Here is a 21,853-nt window from a genome sequence, read left to right as displayed (position 1 = left end):
CCAGTACTGGACTGGAGCGTATGGTGCTCATATAGACACAAGTCTTGTTCCTTCACAGAGGATCAAGTAAGCGAGTTTATGGTCTGTGGATACCATAGCTGCATAGGGCGCGTGGGTAGGTTGGGTTGGCAGGTGGTAGTGGGGATGTGCAAACACTCTTGTGACCATGTGAGGAGACACTCTCCCATTCATGAATTCTTCTGTCTTGCACCTGCACTCACTTAATGTGGCAAATCTTTCTGACAAATCTTTCAACCCAGCACCCGCCAGAAGAAAGACATTCCCTTCTGTGAGCATGTCCCTCCATTCATGTTTCTCCATCATATTCAGTAGTGCACTCACAGAATATTGCAGTGCAGAACTCTAATCTTGGAATACGTAGTTACATATAACCACAAAATACAATGTCAGTAAATTGCTAGTTCAAAGGTGAAAGTTTATTCTCGTAACTGATAGAAAATGCTAAAAGACAATGTTACTCCAAAGTATTTCTTTGTCATAAAACTATTAAATATTCCTCTTTTGAAAAGTCTTTCTGAAATATATTACACAAGAACAATGATATGGGGGATAATGCAACAGCTGTGCCCCAACGGGTGCCATGATACAGTTCAATTAAACTTAAGATGCATGCTCCCATTAACTGTAATCTTAACTCACAAATGGGCAAGGTATCCAATGACTAATTAACAAATTGACTTCAGTTTTTCATGCATGTCCTGTTATTGATCATGAATTTTGGCATAACATTGTCAAAGTAGCTGTGGATCCACCTTGACAATGTTATGACAAAGTTCATGGTCAATAACAGGCCAGACACACAAAAAGCTGACACCAATTTGTTTTTGTCCTCGTACAATATTGCACTTTCTTGCTTGCTTTTTGTTTGAGACCATGGAACAAAATCCTAAAGGGGAGTATGCATGGCAGCTACCCATCAAAACATCTACAATGTTCTACTCTCTTGATAAAAGTACAACTTGACTTCCTTCTCTAAAAGCAATATTCCAAGTCAGTCCCATGTCATTTTCTTCTGCTCCAATTCTTCTCTCTGCTTGTCTTGTACTTGTGCTATTTCTTCTTCAGATGTTACCTCTGTTAGTTCCACATCCAGCTCTTCAGTTCTTTCGGTTGCTAGTTTTAGCGATTCTTTTGGACTTGGTAGTTTCACGAATGCATCAAAAATGGGCAGCACGCTGAATATTTCTTGATCACCTGGGTCACAAAAGGAAACTCAACTTACTTATTGGGAAGAAAATTAACTAAAGGTGTTTCTCTTATCATGCCAAAATATGAAAAATCTTAGAGCAGTGAATGTACAATTATCAGGCCCCAGTTGTTCAAAGGGTGGACAACACTATCCACTGGATAAATCATTATAGAGTGGATAATTGTTAACAAAACAAACCACACTATACACTGGATAGTGATTTATCCTGTGGATAGCTTTATCCATCCTTTGGACAACTGGGGCAAGAACTTTAGAATGACTGTAACCTCATCAAGGTCAGAGATGTGAGAATTACATGAACTTCACTGTGACAGTCACACTTCTCCAGACCTTCAAATCTCTTTAAAAACCACTTATCTTTCTCTAGAAATATGTAAGAACTGGTTTTTACTTACCTTTTTGTTTTGTTACAACAAGATCAAAGTTCTCAAGTTGTTTTATAGCTTCTGTTGGGTCATATTTCAGTGTCACTTGAAATTTGGTGCTCATCCAGTCCTCTACACGATGTTTCAGTTCACTTACTGTCATCCCTTCACTTTTGTGTGATCCAGTACCATGGATGCCACCTAACAGAAATAATAACAAAACTTCCAGTGATCAGGATGTAACATTGTAGTTAAATATGTACAACAAAAAAATTAGTAAGAATTATTTAACAAAAACAGTTCTGTGTGTTTTGAATGTCACTGTAACATGCGAACTCTGAGGTTCAAACCCCAACTAAAAATGAATATTGCACTTTCTGCAGCCATCAATAATCATTATGATAATAAACAAACCCCTGAAAAAAGGAAACAAAATGGATCACAATCTACTGATCACAACCCACAGACATGACCTGTTGTACTGCTGTTACCTGAGAGGTTTGTCAAAAGGATTGATACCAGCAAACACATGTAGCACTTGTAACCACTGATGGACTGGTCAGTACTATTTGCATTTTGCTATTTAAATATACAGCAAAAGAAGGTTTTGATCTTTATTTTTTTGGGCTACATGGGCAAGTAAAAGAGCGTAAACTAGCAGCTTTTGGTCTCTATCCTTCGACCTATTAGACATGGGTGACCCTACCAGGGGAAAATGAAGCGTCCTGTTTCTTTTTGTAATTTGAGATTACAAAATTGGTGTGAAACAAACTTGCTAGACGGGCAATGATGTGGTGAAAACATTGCTTGACTTATGTAAAGGATGAAACTTTGGTAAGCTGGAACTAAACAAAACACATGACCATAAATTGACCAAGAGGCTATAAATCTTGCACAGAACACAAATCACTTAATAAACAAAATACCTTGGCTAACCCTAACCCAAAGCGACATGTATCTGATAATGGCTGTAAGTTTGAAGATGCCTGAAGAAAGCTGTAGGCTAGGAGAGTCACCTTAAACACCTCATCTTCAGCTCTGTCAGCTAGCAAAGTTAGCAAAGCCCGATTGTTTGCAATGGACTTAAAATAGAGGGTTTGTGACAAACGGACAAGGTATGAATTCCTCTTATTCTTGTACATGTTCCATGCTCTTAGAGCCACGACACCAGCCACAGAAATAGCAATATACATCCATGAGATTTTGTAGTCTGCCAGGAAAGAAACAAGCTTGATCACCACACCTGTAGCACCAACTGCCAATGTTCCTGCCAGGATTCGTTGATCAAACTGTGTCATCCTTATCTTTCCTTCAGGAAGTAAATGTTCCAAGTTGGCACATCGAATATCCTTGAATGACTTGAGCATGAGTTTGGTCTGTTTCTTGGCACGAATTGCTATGACCACTCTCTTGTACCTCTCGGTTTTTATTGGTTGTTTAAACCAACGAGTTATGCCAGCTGCAATCCTGGAATACCATGTACCTGTATCACTGGGCTCAAATTCCTTTCCAACAACCCACACTCTAAGAACATCATACTTTTTTGGGTCGACACTGACAAGCACTCCATCTCCAGCATCATGCTCTTTTAGAGCTTCATGTACGTCTTCAACAGGAAGCTCATAGAAATGAGCCTTGTCTAGGACGTTTGACAACTTTTCAAGCAACCAGAATTCATTATCTAGTCTTTCTTTCTTTGAGGTTTTCTGGAGAGTCAACGTCTCTTTGTCTGGGTTCAGTGGATCATAGAGGGCCTACCAAAAGATGGAGAAGGGGAAAAGAAATAAGTAGCCACTGGTGGTCGATGACAGCCATAGCTGGCAAAGTTAGTATGTTTCAAGTTCCAGAAAATATCTACACACTCCCCCCACTCCCACCATGGGGTTACCAAAAAACACTGAGCTCTGGTCCATGGACCCCCACTACGGATCGGGTTCATGAACTCCTCCAAGATCTGTCATCAAAAAGTAAATTTGGTTCAGTAAATTTGGTTACAGTGTCCCCAATTAGCACATTAGTGCTAAATACACCGACACTTAAATAAAGTGATGATGATGATGATGATGATGATGATGATGATTATTATTATTATTCAACAACAGGGTGATGTATGACTTGTTCTACTTATGAATTTTACACATGAATTAAATTCTGATACTTATTTTTCTTTTTTAAGACACCTCAGTCTTCCATACCTGCACCATACTGAAGGAAATGGGAATGTGTATTTGAATATACCTTGCATCTGAGTCCAAGTTTGTTAAATTTGCAAAGTGTAACACTCAAAATTTCACTGACACAAGACTAGTGGTCTAGTGGGCTTACTGGTCTATCTAGACAACCAGTAACAATGTGAATTCTTTATTTATCATTTTTATTTTGTTTCTGGGGTGGTCTATAGGGCAGTCTGTAAGGTAGTATATGAACCGGTTTGTACAGTAGTCCATGGGCCCAGTCTGTACTGGGGGTCCACGGACTGGGGGAGGGATATTGCCAAAGGCCAGATGCTGGCTACATGTAATTTCACTGTTTAAAAAAGAATTTAAATCCAGCTGAAATTTCAAACAAAAGCTTGGATAAACTTTGAAGCAGCCAAAGTCTGAAAATCCAGCTGGGCTTGTTGAGTCAGCTTAGTGTTTTCTTAGTTACATCATGCAGGAGGTTAGCCTGCAAACAGGCTCCCAGCAAGGGCAGAAAAAATTCAGCAAGCAAAGTGACCTGTTTAGCGCAATATAAAGAATTCTATGAGCGAAGTGAATCTGTCGGCTAGCTCACGGTAAACCCAACCAGGAGCCTGTTTGCAGGCTAGCTGGAGGTCAGTGTTTTTGGTTCCTGCTCCATGGAAGGTTTTTGGTCTGCACCACCCCACCCTTCTGGAATTTCCACTTGAAGCTAATCATACTTTTTCTGGCATTTGAGACCCCCATTGCCTGATTTCAAACTGTTAAGGACTAGGTACGAGTCTGTAAATTATGAGATTAGCAGCTATTGATCCACATAGTCATAAAGTGCAGACCAAGATTAATTACAAAATCTCCAAGTTTGGTGCAAATAGACCCAATAGTAAGCAAGATACAGCCATTTGAAAATGTCAAAATTTACAAAGAAATGTTTGTTAATTTTGACATTTTTAAATGTCTGTTTCTCAGTCAAAACTAGCCTGATTAACATCAAACTTGGGGATTTTGTGAATCTCGGTGTGCTCTTTCTGACTATCTGGATCAATAGCTGCTTGTGCCATAATTTACAGACTCGTACCTAGTCCTTTTTGGTTTGAAATCAGGCAATTCGCCACCCCTTCACAATACCCACTGACCTCTCATGACCCATGTTGGGCATGCCCATTTTCTGGAACTGTATGGTGTAAAAATTATGATGAATTGCATCTTTTTTTTTTCTAGCCAGGCCAGAACTTAAAAATTTAATGAATGTTTGACATGGGCATACACCACATTAAATCCTTCAGTCTTCCCAATTAGTTGCAAGATCCTTACCTTCAACTCCCCCAAAACCCCATGAAAAGTTCCAGCTAGGGCTTTCTCCAGATGTACTGCAAGGTCTTGAAAGTAATGTCTGTCCTTTGTGTAAATTAGTAAGAATTATTTGACAAAAACAGTTGTTTACAGAGGGGGCATTCTTTCGCCTTTTGAGAGGAGCGTCCCGGGAACCTCGCAGACGACTTACTGTAGGTCGGTGTACCCCTCCGAAAAGAGGACTTCTGAGTGGCAAATGAGGCTCCTGTACGCATGACTTTTGTGTCTTCAGCAGAACGGATTTCATCAAGGAGTGAGTCCAGCGCCTGGGAGATCTCAGGCTTTAAGGACGCCAAAGTACGAGACCGAAGTTCAGTTCCATATCGTTGTTTAACAAGTTTAGGTAAAGCAGGGTTAATCAATCTCAGCCACATTAAAATAACAAAATTCTCTAACGTCGGTGACAATTCCTCTTCCTCCTCAAGAACAGAACCGTGGTGGAGCAGGGTGTGAGGTTTAATTAAACTGTCCTCCACAAAAGCCATAAGACGCTGGAAAAGATCTTCCGGGCACTCATCGAGGTTCAAATGAATGTCATCCAGGTCTAAAAAGTGACCCCCAGTAGTCTGGAATCCGAAATGAAGTCTAATTGTCTGCCATATGTCCCCAATACAAGTAGAATTCTTGACAATCGTATTACGAGAGATAATTGGGCAATAATTTGCAATCTGGCCTAGCATGAGTTCGAGCATGTTTACCTTTTGGGTAGCAGTACGCATTCGAGCAGCTGGAACCCACTCCCCATCATCAGTGTAACCGCGTAACGGGCTCGCCCTAGTCTTTTTCAGCCACGACGACCCTTCGCCCAAAAATGGCGCGAAATTGGCGTCCAGAGACAAGGTGTGGAGAAGATTTTGTTTCCAACTCTCGAAGGAGGTTAAAGTTTCGTTCTTTGAGAGGCACCACTGCTTGGGGGCTCTGTTAGAAGACATCGCAGCTTACGGAACAAGATGATATCGACAACCGACTCTTGGCTGCTCGGGAATCCCGACGAATCTGTCGATAAAGTGCGTTGGATCTGACGGGAACGTGACGATTCGAATCTTTATCGCTGCCACCACATCAGTAGTCTAAATGGACACACACTAGGCCCCGACGAACTGTAAGCTTTATCTTTAATGCAAGCGAAATCTCCCCGTAACTAGAACTAGATACAACCAAGATGGCGGACGAATGAAGACTGATCGCGCGGGCTTTTATACAACAATGAACGCCGCTGACCGACCGACTACAGCGGAGTGCCGCTGGACAACCAGCCTACTGGCGTTCGCCTAACATGCTTTATTTTCTGTTGATCAAATTATGGATGTTTCCCTTATTGAGGTCAAATTAAAAGCAAATAAAACAACTTAAATGCTGTTATTACCTCGAGCTCTACGGAACATATCATCAAAGGCGTCCTCCATCTCACCTGGAAAACATAACGGTACATTCTAAACGTCAGTGAGCTGGGCCGACCTCAGGCCGAGCCGTTTAAAGATCCAGGCCGTTATAGTTAATCCAAAACAGTGAAATTTTCAAGGGCCCCAAGGAAACATGTTACCCCCTGGGAGGTCGTCCTTAGTAGGGACTATCGAGGAAGCGACCGGGCGAAAGAAAAACGAGCGGGGTCAGGGAGAGAACAAAGAAAAGGATTTTACTTCGATCGTCCCCACCTACTGGAACAGACTACTTAAGAGTTAGAAAAACAGAACGGAATGTTTCGGAGAAGTTGAAAGATGTAGACACGCTTACCTATGGATAGTTTGCACTGGATGTTTTCTGAGCATTCCCCACCGTTCTTCCTAACTTGTACTCGCGTTTCCATTTAATACATAGATTATGAGCACAAGATTTCTAGCCATTGCACTCTAATGGATGATAGTGTGCGAGTAGCTCAGACTGCAGTATTCGCATTAATATACTAGTTAAATTTTACGAATTAATAATTAGATTATGAGCTCGAGATTTCTATCGCTTGATAGTTGACGCGGGTACAGCCCGAGTCAGCTATATAGAAGTCGAGAGCAGGCAATCTCATTGTTTTAGTATAAATCTACTAGTCGTTCAAACATTTATCTTAATCCTCTCCTCAGACACTTCGTAAACGCAAAGAAGCGGCCACCATTTTGTTAACAACCATACCCTGTTAGGCTACTTATTTTCTAAAAAAAACTGTTTATTTAGAATACAATAGCCCTGATCGTTTCAACTGAAGCTACTAAAATTTTAGTTCACGCCTTTATGACGTCGCACCTAGATTACTGTAACTCACTGCTCTCTGAAGTGCCACAATATCAACTGAACCGCCTACAAAAAATTCTTAATGCTGCAGCAAGACTTGTATGCCTAGTGCCTAAATTTGATCAAATCACCCCCTTACTTAATTGACCTTCACTGGCTACCTGTTGAGTTCCGGATAAAGTTTAAGGTTTTAATATTTGTGTTCAAGGCGTTAAACGGTATGGCTCCTCGTTATATCTCAGATCTTATTAGGAAAAAGTCATCTCCTCGAAGCGTTCTGCGATCTAACGATCTCACGTTGTTAGTTATGCCTCGAACGAAATGTGAGACATTGGGTGATCGGGCATTTGCCTATGCTGGGCCATCAATGTGGAACAAGCTTCCAAAGCCCATTCAGATAGCGCCAAACATTTACTCTTTTAAAAAACAGCTAAAAACATATTTTTTCAGAGAAGCCTCTAACGTTCAGTGATAAATTTCATAACTTTTTATCTATTTTTTTTTATTTGTAATGCTACTTTTTTTATTTTAAATTTTTATAAATATGTATATTTTATATTTTAAAATGTAAAGCGCTTATGAATATTTTATATAATCAGCGCTATATAAATTTAATTATTATTATTATTATTATAAAAGAAAAACAAAAATACCCATTCTTTTTGTTCTTGTACAATCTAATAACAATTTGTTCAGGACGAAAGACTACTTCTTAAAATACAATTAATGCATGTCTTCCAGTGAGTTTAACTGTTTCATGCGCGCTTTTTCCAACGGTAGTTTTAGCTCTGTCGCTAAGTAACCATTCGATCGTGATGAGATATGTGCTAGCAGGGATAGAAGAAATAGGGCTATGGCGAGGATGTTAAGCCTTAATTGAAGATTTTTCACCGATGTTCCTTTTTCGCGGCTGATTCTGCATAACACTGCTTAAAAGTTGACGGAAATACATCCGCTGTAAATTGATTGTAGAGCTTTTTAAAGTTCCTACGTTGTGTGAACGCTCTGTTACTTTTTAGATCGAATTTTCTCATATTTTAAAGACCGTGGAACGCTAAAAAATATACAATGAAACATTTTTATTTCAACGTAAGTAAACTTAACTGTGAACCATAACTGCATTAATTTTACATTGTTACAGTTGTTATTGAATGCTGAAAATTAAAGATGTCCCAGCTTAATGAAAACCGACATCTATATCTGGGCATGTATTCAGTTACCGTTAGGAACTGTGATAAAGTATCTAAAAATTGCTAAGCGACCGGCATGATTTACTGACAGGAAAACAGGCAACAGAAGGCTACCCGGAGCAGGCTGGTTCAGTCTTGACCTAGCTAAACTGAACAGACTACTTACATAAGATAGTTTACGTACGGAACTGTACTTACCGCCGACATCTGAAGCGCCCTCTTTGAGAACGTCCTTTGCGGGCACTGCTTCTCCGAGCCGCATAATCATTAACAAAATCACGAACAGCAAGAAACTTTTGAAACTGACCACTGCCGCTGTCTTCATCTTGAAAGTTAACTATCCACTCTTCAACTGAGTAAAGAGTGTGACTTGTTGTCACTTCTAACAGTCAGCATTCTTTTTGAATGACATGTTTGTTTATGGCTTGTGCAAGCGGTGTCGGTTTATTGTTTTCATGTGTTAGCGACTGCATATCACTAAGACTCTAGAAGACTTGAGAATCGGATAGTAAATAGCTATAGACTTCTAGGCATCGAAGGGAGACGAAGTGGAATTAAGTCACTCAAAACCCACCCAAATTCGATCGAGTGCTTTCTAATTGTGGGGAGGAACCGGTCGGGTGACCATTGTACCAGGGTTTTTCCGGTTTTTTTCCAAAATCAGCAAACCATCGAAAGTGATTATTATTCAGTTTTCCTCGGTAAGAGGACTGCAGAAATGGACAAATGGTAAGGAAATTAAAGACCATTACAGCCGTGCTGTAAAAACTGGGAAAGAGGAACGCGTTAAATGGTTCCAAGGTATCTGATAAATCCAATGTTTAAGGCAGCTTGTATCTCGGCTGCTGAGTATTCTTAAATACATCACGACTTTTACTGTCATATTTACTCGAGTTTATACAAAGACTGAGGTGACATTATTTAAAAATAAGGGATAAGTTAAAAACGTTGTGCGTTTTATCACTGCGTTTTGTGAAACAGCTATCATATAACGGGCATGGACAGTGTATATAAGGCGTATAACACGACCATGATTTCGCGAAACATTGCTTGCTGTGTATTTTATAGCACCAGGAACCTGATGCAGACACTAGAAAACATATTTTATTCTGGTTTAACAAAAAATATACATTTTAAGAAGAATTGATTATCTAGTTTTCGAGCTCACGATAAATTAAACCTTTACCAAACCAACAGTACAATATTTACGATCTGCGCAGTATTGGTTTGGTTTTTCAAGTAAATGCAATCAAAAAATTCTTCCTTAGGATAGAAATTTCTCCATAGTATTTACTATTAACGTATGCGTTTCATTGCCTGTAATTTTGTTTCTTAATCGTCCTACTTCGAAGAAGCAATTTCCACAAGCTACGCTCTTCCGAGCTTGTAAGAATAATCTATCAACTGTTGAAGAAACCCCTGATTGGGTGAAATTTCACGCTTGCTCTGCACAAGCCTCACTGCATCTTTAAGTGTCATTTCCTGATCTCTCACTAAATACGCCAACACAAGCGAGGCTGACCGACTCACGCCTTCTTTAGAGTGAACGAGTATCTTGCCGTTGAGCTTTCCAGTTTTCTTTGTTCCAACTGCTTTCCCGATGAAATCGCATGCTTCGTCAAAATAACGGTCGAGTTTGAATGTGAACATGTCCACGGCAGGAACACCGTGGTAGATAATTCCTGATTCATTGTAGTAATCTGGACCTGTGTGGAAGTGATAGAGTTTTTTCCCATGTGCTGCATTTAGGACGTGAGTGATACCAAGGCCTTGTAGCTGTCCCTTGTCCATGGCAAAAGAACTGGAAAGAGATTTTTCATAGAAAGTAATTAGGATCAAACAGTCTCTACATGGTCTTGCACATAGCTTGTGACTGAACAGGATCCGGCTGGAAGGGTCTGACCGCAACTGGAAGGGTCGAAAAAGAACTGGCTGAGAGTAAAGTGGCCAACGGGGTAATGGGGTGAGCCTGTACACAAGCTACCTCAAACATAGACTGTTCACAGCCCTCTATTTTCTCGTACTTTCATTTGATCGTTGAACGCGTGGAGTGATAATCGCGAGAGAACTGGACGCCAGCGCAAAACGGGAGAATTGACAGGGTAGGGGGGTCGCTCGCTTTTTTTTTCGCGGGTTAAATAATAGAGGCTGTGAACAGTCTACTTCAAACACGACTCATGGAAGCGAAAAGTCGAGGACGGGGTGGGGCCACGGGAGGGGGAGTGTCCAACCCCAACTGTTAACTAAGTCATATTCAGGGTCAACTTTTATCCAGTAAGCCGTTGTCGGTTATTTAAAAGCTCAATATTTTTGCTTCTTTCAAAAACACTTCGTTTACCGCCTTCTGCGGGCTGTAGGCTGTTTCTACGCGAAAACAATTTATCAGTTATACCAGGTGATGGGCCCCTGGTTATACGTTTCCTGTGAAAATAGGCGTGTCGCGTTTTATATATTTTATGACATGAAGAAAGGTTTGAAATTTGTCACGCAAAGCGGTCATAAAATCAGTCGTCATTGTCAGTCTTCAGAATTCACCACTCACGTGACATTCCAGGATTGTCACGCATAGGTGCATTTTCTTTCACGCTTAACTTGGCTGACTTAAGGTGGTATGGTACCCTCAATATGGACTAAAAAGTTTGTTTAAATATGGTGAAGAAAGATGAATTGTGTGCTATTGCACTCAAGAAGAGAAATTAAATTTCTAAAGTTTTACTCAAAATGGTTGCTATGGAAACCAGCCACAGCCTTTTGAAGAAGTGTTTTATAGTATTGACGCCAACACTTCCTGCTCTTTTACAAAACAAGAATTGACTGTCAAATAAGCATATCATGTAAGTTTCTGTTTTGTTCTGTGATATAAACCTAAGTTTTGACAGTTAACTCTTATTTTCAGTGCCTTTTACAGCTTTATTTGGAAATAACCTTATTTTTTACCAAATCATCTCATGTCACGTGACAGACCTTAAAATGTTACGATTTTTTGGGTTTATATCATCACGACACTATTGGTCTTTGATGAGCCCAAGTTTCAGAAATTCTACTTAAAAACCTTGCAAAGTAGAAATGTTGGCGCGAAGTCAGTCAGTACAAAAGTAAACTTTAGAGAAAAATACACTTTAAGTTTTTTACACGAAGAATTAAGCATTTAACCAGCCACAAATAGTGGGGGGGGGGGGGGGTGCAGATTGGATCTCGGGGGAGGGGGTACAATGGTTGTTCTATTTTGTAAAAAGTTACCGCAGTTGTGGGAAATATTCCTTGTCATAAGGGAAATGAATGAGCCTGTGATGGCAATTTGAGGCAAAGCTTTTCACAGATAATTATACCAATCAAGTTGTGCATGTCTTAAAAGTTTTTTCTAAATATTTTCGTTCATATAAGTTAAAAATAATCTATATTTTTGGTCATGTTCTTATAGTAAACAGTCGTTGCTATGGCCGTTGCCACGTGAAAAAACTTATACCACTGTGTACTTTCCTTAAATTTCACACTCATCTGGAAGGAAATTCGGCAAGATCGTTTCAAAATGTTTTGACAAGTCCTCAAGGGTCTTAAGTCTTGTATTTCCAAGAAATTGAATTTTTCATGAACATCGCCATATTTTAGGGTACCATACCACCTTAAGAATACCTCGGTCTGCATTTTGTACCTAGTCTGCAGTCATCATTTGATTTTTGCCTCGTCTGCATTTTGTACCCGGTCTGCAGTCCGCATTTAGTATGCCTCCCTACCCCTTCCCTGTTTACGCCTGCAATGCATGCTAGGTCTCAGTCTGCAGTCTGCAGTCTGCACTTTGCACTAACTGAAAACTGTCTGTAGCTTTGATACAGATCTAGGGCTGAAAATGTTAAAGCAGCTTTAAAATCTCGAAAATCTCGATCAAATATATCTCTACTTAATCATCTAAGCCAATATTAAGCGTGCTTGTCTTAGTATTAGCTCAGATGTATGAAGTCTTTTCACAGTGGCAGGTGCCCTGCCCCAAAGTTTGTCATGGAAACCGTTAGCGACAGCACGTCTCCCGAATTCCATCAGATCTGCACTGTAAACAAGTCTGGCCCGAGAAGAGCGCCCCAGTTAGCCTACTGTAGCACTTCCCTAGTTAACCTAAAGGAGCCCTCGATAGTTGAATGATTAACATCATATGTTAAAGTCTTTAAAAATTCCACATACATTTGACTAGTGCTCCGGTGGTCGAGTGGTCTCGGGGATCGTTCCCCACGCGAGCGACCTGGGTTCGACCCCGCGAGAGAACAGACGTCTTAGAGGATGCAGGGAATTGCGGTCATTTCGCCAACGAGTCATTTCGTCAACGAGTCGTTTCGCCAATGACTCGTTCGCCAACGTCTTAGGTCGATTCGCCAACATCCTAAGTCGTTTCGCCAACGTCATATATCCAATACTAACGAAAAAAAAACTGCTTATTGATGTTTGGAATGCAATCCTGATCCTTGGGTGATCCTTGGGTCAAGAAATTTTAAGTCACTGCCAGTTTCGCTTGACTGACTTAAGATCAATTTGCATGTTTCTGATAGTTTCACAAGCCGGCTCGTAGGCGCTACATCGCGGTAATTTTCACGGTGAAAATTGACAGTTGAATACCAAAGTCCGATGGCTTCCAAAAGTTTGATGGCTTCCAATTCGCGGATAATGCATTACGATGTAAATTAACATTATATCTTTTCCTTCTTCAAAAGCAAACAGAGTTTGTTTTCATTTTCCAGCCTTATAATCGAGTTAGAAATAAAATGGAACGTCAAGTAAATAACAACAGCAATTTTATTACAGTATACAGTATCAAATACTTACAAGCTCTTGCATGGAAAATAACTCTAGGTAAGGGAATGAAATAAATGACAACAGACACAAGTGAAGGTAAACTTTAAACTTTTATTTAGACGTTGGCGAATTGACTAGTGGGACGTTGGCGAAGCGACTTAGGACGTTGGCGAATCGACCTAAGACGTTGGCGAACGAGACGTTGGCGAAACGACTCGTTGGCGAAACGACCGGATACCGATGCAGGTGGTGGACCCTTCTGTATTCTTTAACAACTAGTAAATTCGTGATTTTTTCTCTTTTCACCTTCAAAATATTTGTAGTGCCTGGGAGAAGCGTTGTCCCTATCGGCAATGTCGTATGTTAGCTTATGTAAGCCAAGACTTATCCTTTCCGTACAGTGTCTGAGCTTAATGTTGTACTTACCCCTCGCCAATCAAAATTCCATCAAACACTTCGTTGTAAGCATCGGAAGGCATCATAACAAGTCCACCAGCAGGGTCAGATATTATGTAATTCAAGTCCTCAACGCTGGTTTTACCAGAGCTTGAAGAGACTGAAGAATCCTCCGCCATTTTGTTTTTGATGTCATTCTTGAAATGCATTCTGGGCCTATATATATACTGAACATGGCGACCTCACGGCTTCCTTGTGGAAGGGAAAGATAGCAATTTAAACCGGTTATCTTCACTACTTTGGAAGAACTGTTTCACTGTTATTATGTTATTATGCTTCAGTCGTGCCAAAATATATTGTCGCACTATGTGGTCCTAACAGCGTCAACAAGGAGTTTTAGAGTGGATGGAATTTTGTGATGGAAAATTCAACCGAGAGAGGAAGCAAGAAGGTTGTTGGAATTGATGTGGTGGAGTTAGCTGTGACTTGCTCTGCAGCAGCACTAATTATGGTGGCAGTTGGTCTTCTCTTGTTCTACTTCTGTACAACTCCCAGTCAAAGAGAGAGATATTGCAGAAGGTGTGCAAAAACACGTCACAGCATAGAACAGATCCAAACAACTCCGACCAGCTAAAAGCAGTGGCTAATATTTTAGGGTTCCCCTTAACTGCCCAAAAAGTGAGGGTTCAAAACTCCAAGATGAGGATACTGGCGAAGTACCTTGGGCATATAACAGGCTGCTTTTTCGAAATTAAAATTTAATATTTGTAATTTTGATAAAGCTATTTGCATGTAGGTGCTCAAAGGAAATTTCAAATTGCTGTATATATAATTAAGTATGAAGACAAGAGGCCCAAACAGTTTCTTTACGTGAGAAGTGAACTGTGAACACTGAGTCTGTAACACATTGGATGTAATACCTCCTTTGTTGAGTTTCATGGAAAGGATTCATTTTGGTAATCCCTGTATACTGTGCACTGTATTTATTCTTTCACCAAGCCTATTTGTCTTCCTTGACCTTTTTGCATCATTTACTGTTGAAGCTGAGGTACCTTTGTTACGCTTAATAAAAGGTGCTTGTTTTGATGCCAGTAACAGAGTGGCAATAAGAAATCCTGACTTTTCTACTGTAATGAAATGTCGCTCATCAACCCCATTACGAGCATATTTTGTTGTTCAGTTCTGCTTCCCTTCTGTGAGCATGTCCCTCCATTCATGTTTCTCCATCATATTCAGTAGTGCACTCAAGGACTATTGCAGTGCAGAACTCTAATCTTTGGAATACGTAGTTACATATAACCACAAAATACAATGTCAGTAAACTGCTAGTTTAGAGGTGAAAGTTTATTCTCGTAACTTTGATAGAAAATGCTAAAAGACAATGTTACTCCAAAGTATTTTTTTGTCATAAAACTATTAAATATTCCTCTTTTGCAAAGTCTTTCTGAAATATATTACACAAGAACAATGATATGGGGGATAATGCAACAGCCGTGCCCCAATGGGTGCCATGATACAGTTCAATTAAACTTAAGATGCATGCTCCCATTAACTGTAATCTTAACTCACAAATGGACAAGGTATCCAATGATTAATTAACAAATTGACTTCAGTTTTTCATGCATCTGTCCTGTTATTGATCATGAATTTTGGCATAACATTGTCAAAGTAGCTGTGGATCCACCTTGACAATGTTATGACAAAGTTCATGGTCAATAACAGGCCAGACACACAAAAAGCTGACACCAATTTGTTTTTGTCCTCGTACAATATTGCACTTTCTTGCTTGCTTTTTGTTTGAGACCATGGAACAAAATCCTAAAGGGGAGTATGCATGGCAGCTACCCATCAAAACATCTACAATGTTCTACTCTCTTGATAAAAGTACAACTTGACTTCCTTCTCTAAAAGCAATATTCCAAGTCAGTCCCATGTCATTTTCTTCTGCTCCAATTCTTCTCTCTGCTTGTCTTGTACTTGTGCTATTTCTTCTTCAGATGTTACCTCTGTTAGTTCCACACCAAGCTCTTCAGTTCTTTCGGTTGCTAGTTTTAGCGATTCTTTTGGACTTGGTAGTTTCACGAATGCATCAAAAATGGGCAGCACGTTGAATATTTCTTGATCACCTGGGTCACAAAAGGAAACTCAACTTACTTATTGGGAGGAAAATTAACTAAAGGTGTTTCTCTTATCATGCCAAAATATGAAAAATCTTAGAGCAGTGAATGTACAATTATCAGGCCCCAGTTGTTCAAAGGGTGGACAACACTATCCACTGGATAAATCATTATAGAGTGGATAATTGTTAACAAAACAAACCACACTATACACTGGATAGTGATTTATCCTGTGGATAGCTTTATCCATCCTTTGGACAACTGGGGCAAGAACTTTAGAATGACTGTAACCTCATCAAGGTCAGAGATGTGAGAATTACATGAACTTCACTGTGACAGTCACACTTCTCCAGACCTTCAAATCTCTTTAAAAACCACTTATCTTTCTCTAGAAATATGTAAGAACTGGTTTTTACTTACCTTTTTGTTTTGTTACAACAAGATCAAAGTTCTCAAGTTGTTTTATAGCTTCTGTTGGGTCATATTTCAGTGTCACTTGAAATTTGGTGCTCATCCAGTCCTCTACACGATGTTTTAGTTCACTTACTGTCATCCCTTCACTTTTGTGTGATCCAGTACCATGGATGCCACCTAACAGAAATAATAACAAAACTTCCAGTGATCAGGATGTAACATTGTAGTTAAATATGTACAACGAAAAAAATTGTAAGAATTATTTAACAAAAACAGTTCTGTGTGTTTTGAATGTCACGGTAACATGCGAACTCTGAGGTTCAAACCCCAACTAAAAATGAATATTGCACTTTCTGCAGCCATCAATAATCATTATGATGATGAATAAACCCCTGAAAAAAGGAAACAAAATGGATCACAGTCTACTGATCACAACCCACAGACATGACCTGTTGTACTGCTGTTACCTGAGAGGTTTGTCAAAAGGATTGATACCAGCAAACACATGTAGCACTTGTAACCACTGATGGACTGGTCAGTACAATTTGCATTTTGCTATTTAAATATACAGCAAAAGAAGATTTTGATCTTTATTTTTTTGGGCTACATGGGCAAGTAAAAGAGCCTAAACTAGCAGCTTTTGGTCTCTATCCTTCGACCTATTAGACATGGGTGACCCTACCAGGGGAAAATGAAGCGTCCTGTTTCTTTTTGTAATTTGAGATTACAAAATTGGTGCGAAACAAACTTGCTAGACAGGCAATGATGTGGTGAAAACATTGCTTGACTTATGTAAAGGATGAAACTTTGGTAAGCTGGAACTAAACAAAACACATGACCATAAATTGACCAAGAGGCTATAAATCTTGCACAGAACACAAATCACTTAATAAACAAAATACCTTGGCTAACCCTAACCCAAAGCGACATGTACCTGATAATGGCTGTAAGTTTGAAGATGCCTGAAGAAAGCTGTAGGCTAGGAGAGTCACCTTAAACACCTCATCTTCAGCTCTGTCAGCTAGCAAAGTTAGCAAAGCCCGATTGTTTGCAATGGACTTAAAATAGAGGGTTTGTGACAAACGGACAAGGTATGAATTCCTCTTATTCTTGTACATGTTCCATGCTCTTAGAGCCACAACACCAGCCACAGAAATAGCAATATACATCCATGAGATTTTGTAGTCTGCCAGGAAAGAAACAAGCTTGATCACCACACCTGTAGCACCAACTGCCAATGTTCCCGCCAGGATTCGTTGATCAAACTGTGTCATCCTTATCTTTCCTTCAGGAAGTAAATGTTCCAAGTTGGCACATCGAATATCCTTGAATGACTTGAGCATGAGTTTGGTCTGTTTCTTGGCACGAATTGCTATGACCACTCTCTTGTACCTCTCGGTTTTTATTGGTTGTTTAAACCAACGAGTTATGCCAGCTGCAATCCTGGAATACCATGTACCTGTATCACTGGGCTCAAATTCCTTTCCAACAACCCACACTCTAAGAACATCATACTTTTTTGGGTCGACACTGACAAGCACTCCATCTCCAGCATCATGCTCTTTTAGAGCTTCATGTACGTCTTCAACAGGAAGCTCATAGAAATGAGCCTTGTCTAGGACATTTGACAACTTTTCAAGCAACCAGAATTCATTATCTAGTCTTTCTTTCTTTGAGGTTTTCTGGAGAGTCAACGTCTCTTTGTCTGGGTTCAGTGGATCATAGAGAGCCTACCAAAAGATGGAGAAGGGGAAAAGAAATAAGTAGCCACTGGTTGTCGATGACAGCCATAGCTGGCAAAGTTAGTATGTTTCAAGTTCCAGAAAATATCTACACACTCCCCCCACTCCCACCATGGGGTTACCAAAAAACACTGAGCTCTGGTCCATGGACCCCCACTATGGATCGGGTTCATGAACTCCTCCAAGATCTGTCATCAAAAAGTAAATTTGGTTCAGTAAATTTGGTTACAGTGTCCCCAATTAGCACATTAGTGCTAAATACACCGACACTTAAATAAAGTGATTATTATTATTATTATTATTATTATTATTATTATTATTATTATTATTATTATTCAACAACAGGGTGATGTATGACTTGTTCTACTTATGAATTTTACACATGAATTAAATTCTGATACTTATTTTTCTTTTTTAAGACACCTCAGTCTTCCATACCTGCACCATACTGAAGGAAATGGGAATGTGTATTTGAATATACCTTGCATCTGAGTCCAAGTTTGTTAAATTTGTAAAGTGTAACACACAAAATTTCACTGACACAAGACTAGTGGTCTAGTGGGCTTACTGGTCTATCTAGACAACCAGTAATAATGTGAATTCTTTATTTATCATTTTTATTTTGTTTCTGGGGTGGTCTATAGCGCAGTTTGTAAGGTAGTATATGAACCGGTTTGTACAGTAGTCCATGGGCCCAGTCTGTACTGGGGGTCCACGGACTGGGGGAGGGATATTGCCAAAGGCCAGATGCTGGCTACATGTAATTTCACTGTTTAAAAAAGAATTTAAATCCAGCTGAAATTTCAAACAAAAGCTTAGATAAACTTTGAAGCAGCCAAAGTCTGAAAATCCAGCTGGGCTTGTTGAGTCAGCTTAGTGTTTTCTTAGTTACATCATGCAGGAGGTTAGCCTGCAAACAGGCTCCCAGCAAGGGCAGAAAAAATTCAGCAAGCAAAGTGAGCTGTTTAGCGCAATATAAAGAATTCCATGAGCAAAGTGAATCTGTCGGCTAGCTCACAGTAAACCCAACCAGGAGCCTGTTTGCAGGCTAGCTGGAGGTCAGTGTTTTTGGTTCCTGCTCCATGGAAGGTTTTTGGTCTGAACCACCCCACCCTTCTGGAATTTCCACTTGAAGCTAATCATACTTTTTCTGGCATTTGAGACCCCCATTGCCTGATTTCAAACTGTTAAGGACTAGGTACGAGTCCGTAAATTATGAGATTAGCAGCTATTGATCCATATAGTCATAAAGTGCAGACCAAGCTTAATTACAAAATCTCCAAGTTTGGTGCAAATAGACCCAATAGTAAGCAAGATACAGCCATTTGAAAATGTCAAAATTTACAAAGAAATGTTTGTTAAATTTGACATTTTTAAATGTCTGTTTCTCAGTCAAAACTAGCCTGATTAACATCAAACTTGGGGATTTTGTGAATCTCGGTGTGCTCTTTCTGACTATCTGGATCAATAGCTGCTTGTGCCATAATTTACAGACTCGTACCTAAACCTTTTTAGTTTGAAATCAGGTAATTCGCCACCCCTTCACAATACCCACTGACCTCGCATGACCCATGTTGGGCATGCCCATTTTCTGGAACTGTACGGTGTAAAAATTATGATGAATTGCATCTTTTTTTTTTCTAGCCAGGCCAGAACTTAAAAATTTAATGAATGTTTGACATGGGCATACACCACATTAAATCCTTCAGTCTTCCCAATTAGTTGCAAGATCCTTACCTTCAACTCCCCCAAAACCCCATGAAAAGTTCCAGCTAGGGCTTTCTCCAGATGTACTGCAAGGTCTTGAAAGTAATGTCTGTCCTTTGTGTAAATTAGTAAGAATTATTTGACAAAAACAGTTGTTTACAGAGGGGGCATTCTTTCGCCTTTTGAGAGGAGCGTCCCGGGAACCTCGCAGACGACTTACTGTAGGTCGGTGTACCCCTCCGAAAAGAGGACTTCTGAGTGGCAAATGAGGCTCCTGTACGCATGACTTTTGTGTCTTCAGCAGAACGGATTTCATCAAGGAGTGAGTCCAGCGCCTGGGAGATCTCAGGCTTTAAGGACGCCAAAGTACGAGACCGAAGTTCAGTTCCATATCGTTGTTTAACAAGTTTAGGTAAAGCAGGGTTAATCAATCTCAGCCACATTAAAATAACAAAATTCTCTAACGTCGGTGACAATTCCTCTTCCTCCTCAAGAACAGAACCGTGGTGGAGCAGGGTGCGAGGTTTAATTAAACTGTCCTCCACAAAAGCCATAAGACGCTGGAAAAGATCTTCCGGGCGCTCATCGAGGTTCAAATGAATGTCATCCAGGTCTAAAAAGTGACCCCCAGTAGTCTGGAATCCGAAATGAAGTCTAGTTGTCTGCCATATGTCCCCAATACAAGTAGAATTCTTGACAATCGTATTGCGAGAGATAATTGGGCAATAATTTGCAATCTGGCCTAGCATGAGTTCGACCATGTTTACCTTTTGGGTAGCAGTACGCCTTCGAGCAGCTGGAACCGACTCCCCATCATCAGTGTAACCGCGTAACGGCCTCGCCCTAGTCTTTTTCAGCCACGACGACCCTTCGCCCAAAAATGGCGCGAAATTGGCGTCCAGAGACAAGGTGTGGAGAAGATTTTGTTTCCAACTCTCGAAGGAGGTTAAAGTTTCGTTCTTTGAGAGGCACCACTGCTTGGGGGCTCTGTTAGAAGACATCGCAGCTTACGGAACAAGATGATATCGACAACCGACTCTTGGCTGCTCGGGAATCCCGACGAATCTGTCGATAAAGTGCGTTGGATCTGACGGGAACGTGACGATTCGAATCTTTATCGCTGCCACCACACCAGTAGTCTAAATGGACACACACTAGGCCCCGACGAACTGTAAGCTTTATCTTTAATGCAAGCGAAATCTCCCCGTAACGAGAACTAGATACAACCAAGATGGCGGACGAATGAAGACTGATCGCGCGGGGTTTTATACAACAATGAACGCCGCTGACCGACCGACTACAGCGGAGTGCCGCTGGACAACCAGCCTACTGGCGTTCGCCTAACATGCTTTATTTTCTGTTGATCAAATTATGGATGTTTCCCTTATTGAGGTCAAATTAAAAGCAAATAAAACAACTTAAATGCTGTTATTACCTCGAGCTCTACGGAACATATCATCAAAGGCGTCCTCCATCTCACCTGGAAAACATAACGGTACATTCTAAACGTCAGTGAGCTGGGCCGACCTCAGGCCGAGCCGTTTAAAGATCCAGGCCGTTATAGTTAATCCAAAACAGTGAAATTTTCAAGGGCCCCAAGGAAACATGTTACCCCCTGGGAGGTCTTCCTTAGTAGGGACTATCGAGGAAGCGACCGGGCGAAAGAAAAACGAGCGGGGTCAGGGAGAGAACAAAGAAAAGGATTTTACTTCGATCGTCCCCACCTACTGGAACAGACTACTTAAGAGTTAGAAAAACAGAACGGAATGTTTCGGAGAAGTTGAAAGGTGTAGACACGCTTGCCTATGGATAGTTTGCACCGGATGTTTTCTGAGCATTCCCCACCGTTCTTCCTAACTTGTACTCGCGTTTTCATTTAATACATAGATTATGAGCACAAGATTTCTAGTCACTGCACTCTAATGGATGATAGTGTGCGAGTAGCTCAGACTGCAGTATTTGCATAAATATACTAGTTGAATTTCACGAATTAATAATTAGATTATGAGCTCGAGATTTCTATCGCTTGATAGTTGACGCGGGTACAGCCCGAGTCAGCTATATAGAAGTCGAGAGCAGGCAATCTCACTGTTTTAGTATAAATCTACTAGTCGTTCAAACATTTATCTTAATCCTCTTCCGTCTCAGACACT

The 21,853-nt window shown here is 40.4% G+C and overlaps 3 protein-coding genes across 3 annotated transcripts; all 3 read right to left on the bottom strand.

Annotated features, from left to right (window-relative positions):
- Nucleotides 1–407: 407 nt before the first annotated feature.
- Nucleotides 408–6,061, bottom strand: LOC149106322 (uncharacterized). Its single transcript, XM_089297351.1, has 5 exons — nucleotides 5,281–6,061; nucleotides 5,091–5,194; nucleotides 2,549–3,350; nucleotides 1,627–1,818; nucleotides 408–1,215 (listed from the first exon to the last, which is right to left on the bottom strand). Exons 1-5 carry the CDS (start codon nucleotides 6,059–6,061, stop codon nucleotides 1,013–1,015), a joined length of 2,082 nt encoding a protein of 693 aa, XP_089153477.1. The 3' UTR covers nucleotides 408–1,012.
- A 3,566-nt stretch (nucleotides 6,062–9,627) lies between these two features.
- Nucleotides 9,628–14,996, bottom strand: LOC149106321 (dual specificity protein phosphatase 3-like). The gene is made up of 2 exons (XM_089298061.1): nucleotides 13,751–14,996; nucleotides 9,628–10,343 (listed from the first exon to the last, which is right to left on the bottom strand). The coding sequence occupies exons 1-2, from the start codon at nucleotides 13,927–13,929 to the stop codon at nucleotides 9,911–9,913; spliced, it is 612 nt and encodes a 203-aa protein (XP_089154187.1). The 5' UTR covers nucleotides 13,930–14,996; the 3' UTR covers nucleotides 9,628–9,910.
- Nucleotides 14,997–15,046: 50 nt separating this feature from the next.
- Nucleotides 15,047–20,701, bottom strand: LOC149106320 (transmembrane protein 143-like). Its single transcript, XM_089297350.1, has 5 exons — nucleotides 19,921–20,701; nucleotides 19,731–19,834; nucleotides 17,186–17,981; nucleotides 16,258–16,428; nucleotides 15,047–15,846 (listed from the first exon to the last, which is right to left on the bottom strand). The coding sequence occupies exons 1-5, from the start codon at nucleotides 20,699–20,701 to the stop codon at nucleotides 15,644–15,646; spliced, it is 2,055 nt and encodes a 684-aa protein (XP_089153476.1). The 3' UTR covers nucleotides 15,047–15,643.
- Nucleotides 20,702–21,853: the final 1,152 nt, after the last annotated feature.

Source organism: Orbicella faveolata, unplaced genomic scaffold (assembly GCF_042242905.1).
Source record: "Orbicella faveolata isolate gen_17 unplaced genomic scaffold, um_ofav_v1 contig_3, whole genome shotgun sequence".
NCBI lineage: Eukaryota > Metazoa > Cnidaria > Anthozoa > Scleractinia > Merulinidae > Orbicella > Orbicella faveolata.
Note: the sequence above shows the minus strand (reverse complement) of the source record. Positions and strands in the feature narration are given on the sequence as shown.

What these genes read in the sequence shown, in the direction of transcription:
- LOC149106320 (XM_089297350.1), bottom strand. Translation starts at nt 20,701, where the DNA reads ATGTCTTCTAACAGAGCCCCCAAGCAGTGGTGCCTCTCAAAGAACGAA. An exon ending in GAGGGGTACACCGACCTACA is followed by an intron (nt 19,835 to 19,920) that starts GTAAGTCGTCTG and finishes TTGTCAAATAAT; the next exon opens with TCTTACTAATTTACACAAAG. An exon ending in AAACTTACAGCCATTATCAG is followed by an intron (nt 16,429 to 17,185) that starts GTACATGTCGCT and finishes TATTTCTGTTAG; the next exon opens with GTGGCATCCATGGTACTGGA.
- LOC149106322 (XM_089297351.1), bottom strand. Translation starts at nt 6,061, where the DNA reads ATGTCTTCTAACAGAGCCCCCAAGCAGTGGTGCCTCTCAAAGAACGAA. An exon ending in GGGTTTTGGGGGAGTTGAAG is followed by an intron (nt 3,351 to 5,090) that starts GTAAGGATCTTG and finishes ATCTTTTGGTAG; the next exon opens with GCCCTCTATGATCCACTGAA. An exon ending in ACAGCCATTATCAGATACAT is followed by an intron (nt 1,819 to 2,548) that starts GTCGCTTTGGGT and finishes GATCACTGGAAG; the next exon opens with TTTTGTTATTATTTCTGTTA.
- LOC149106321 (XM_089298061.1), bottom strand. Translation starts at nt 13,929, where the DNA reads ATGCATTTCAAGAATGACATCAAAAACAAAATGGCGGAGGATTCTTCA. An exon ending in GGAATTTTGATTGGCGAGGG is followed by an intron (nt 10,344 to 13,750) that starts GTAAGTACAACA and finishes ATCTCTTTCCAG; the next exon opens with TTCTTTTGCCATGGACAAGG.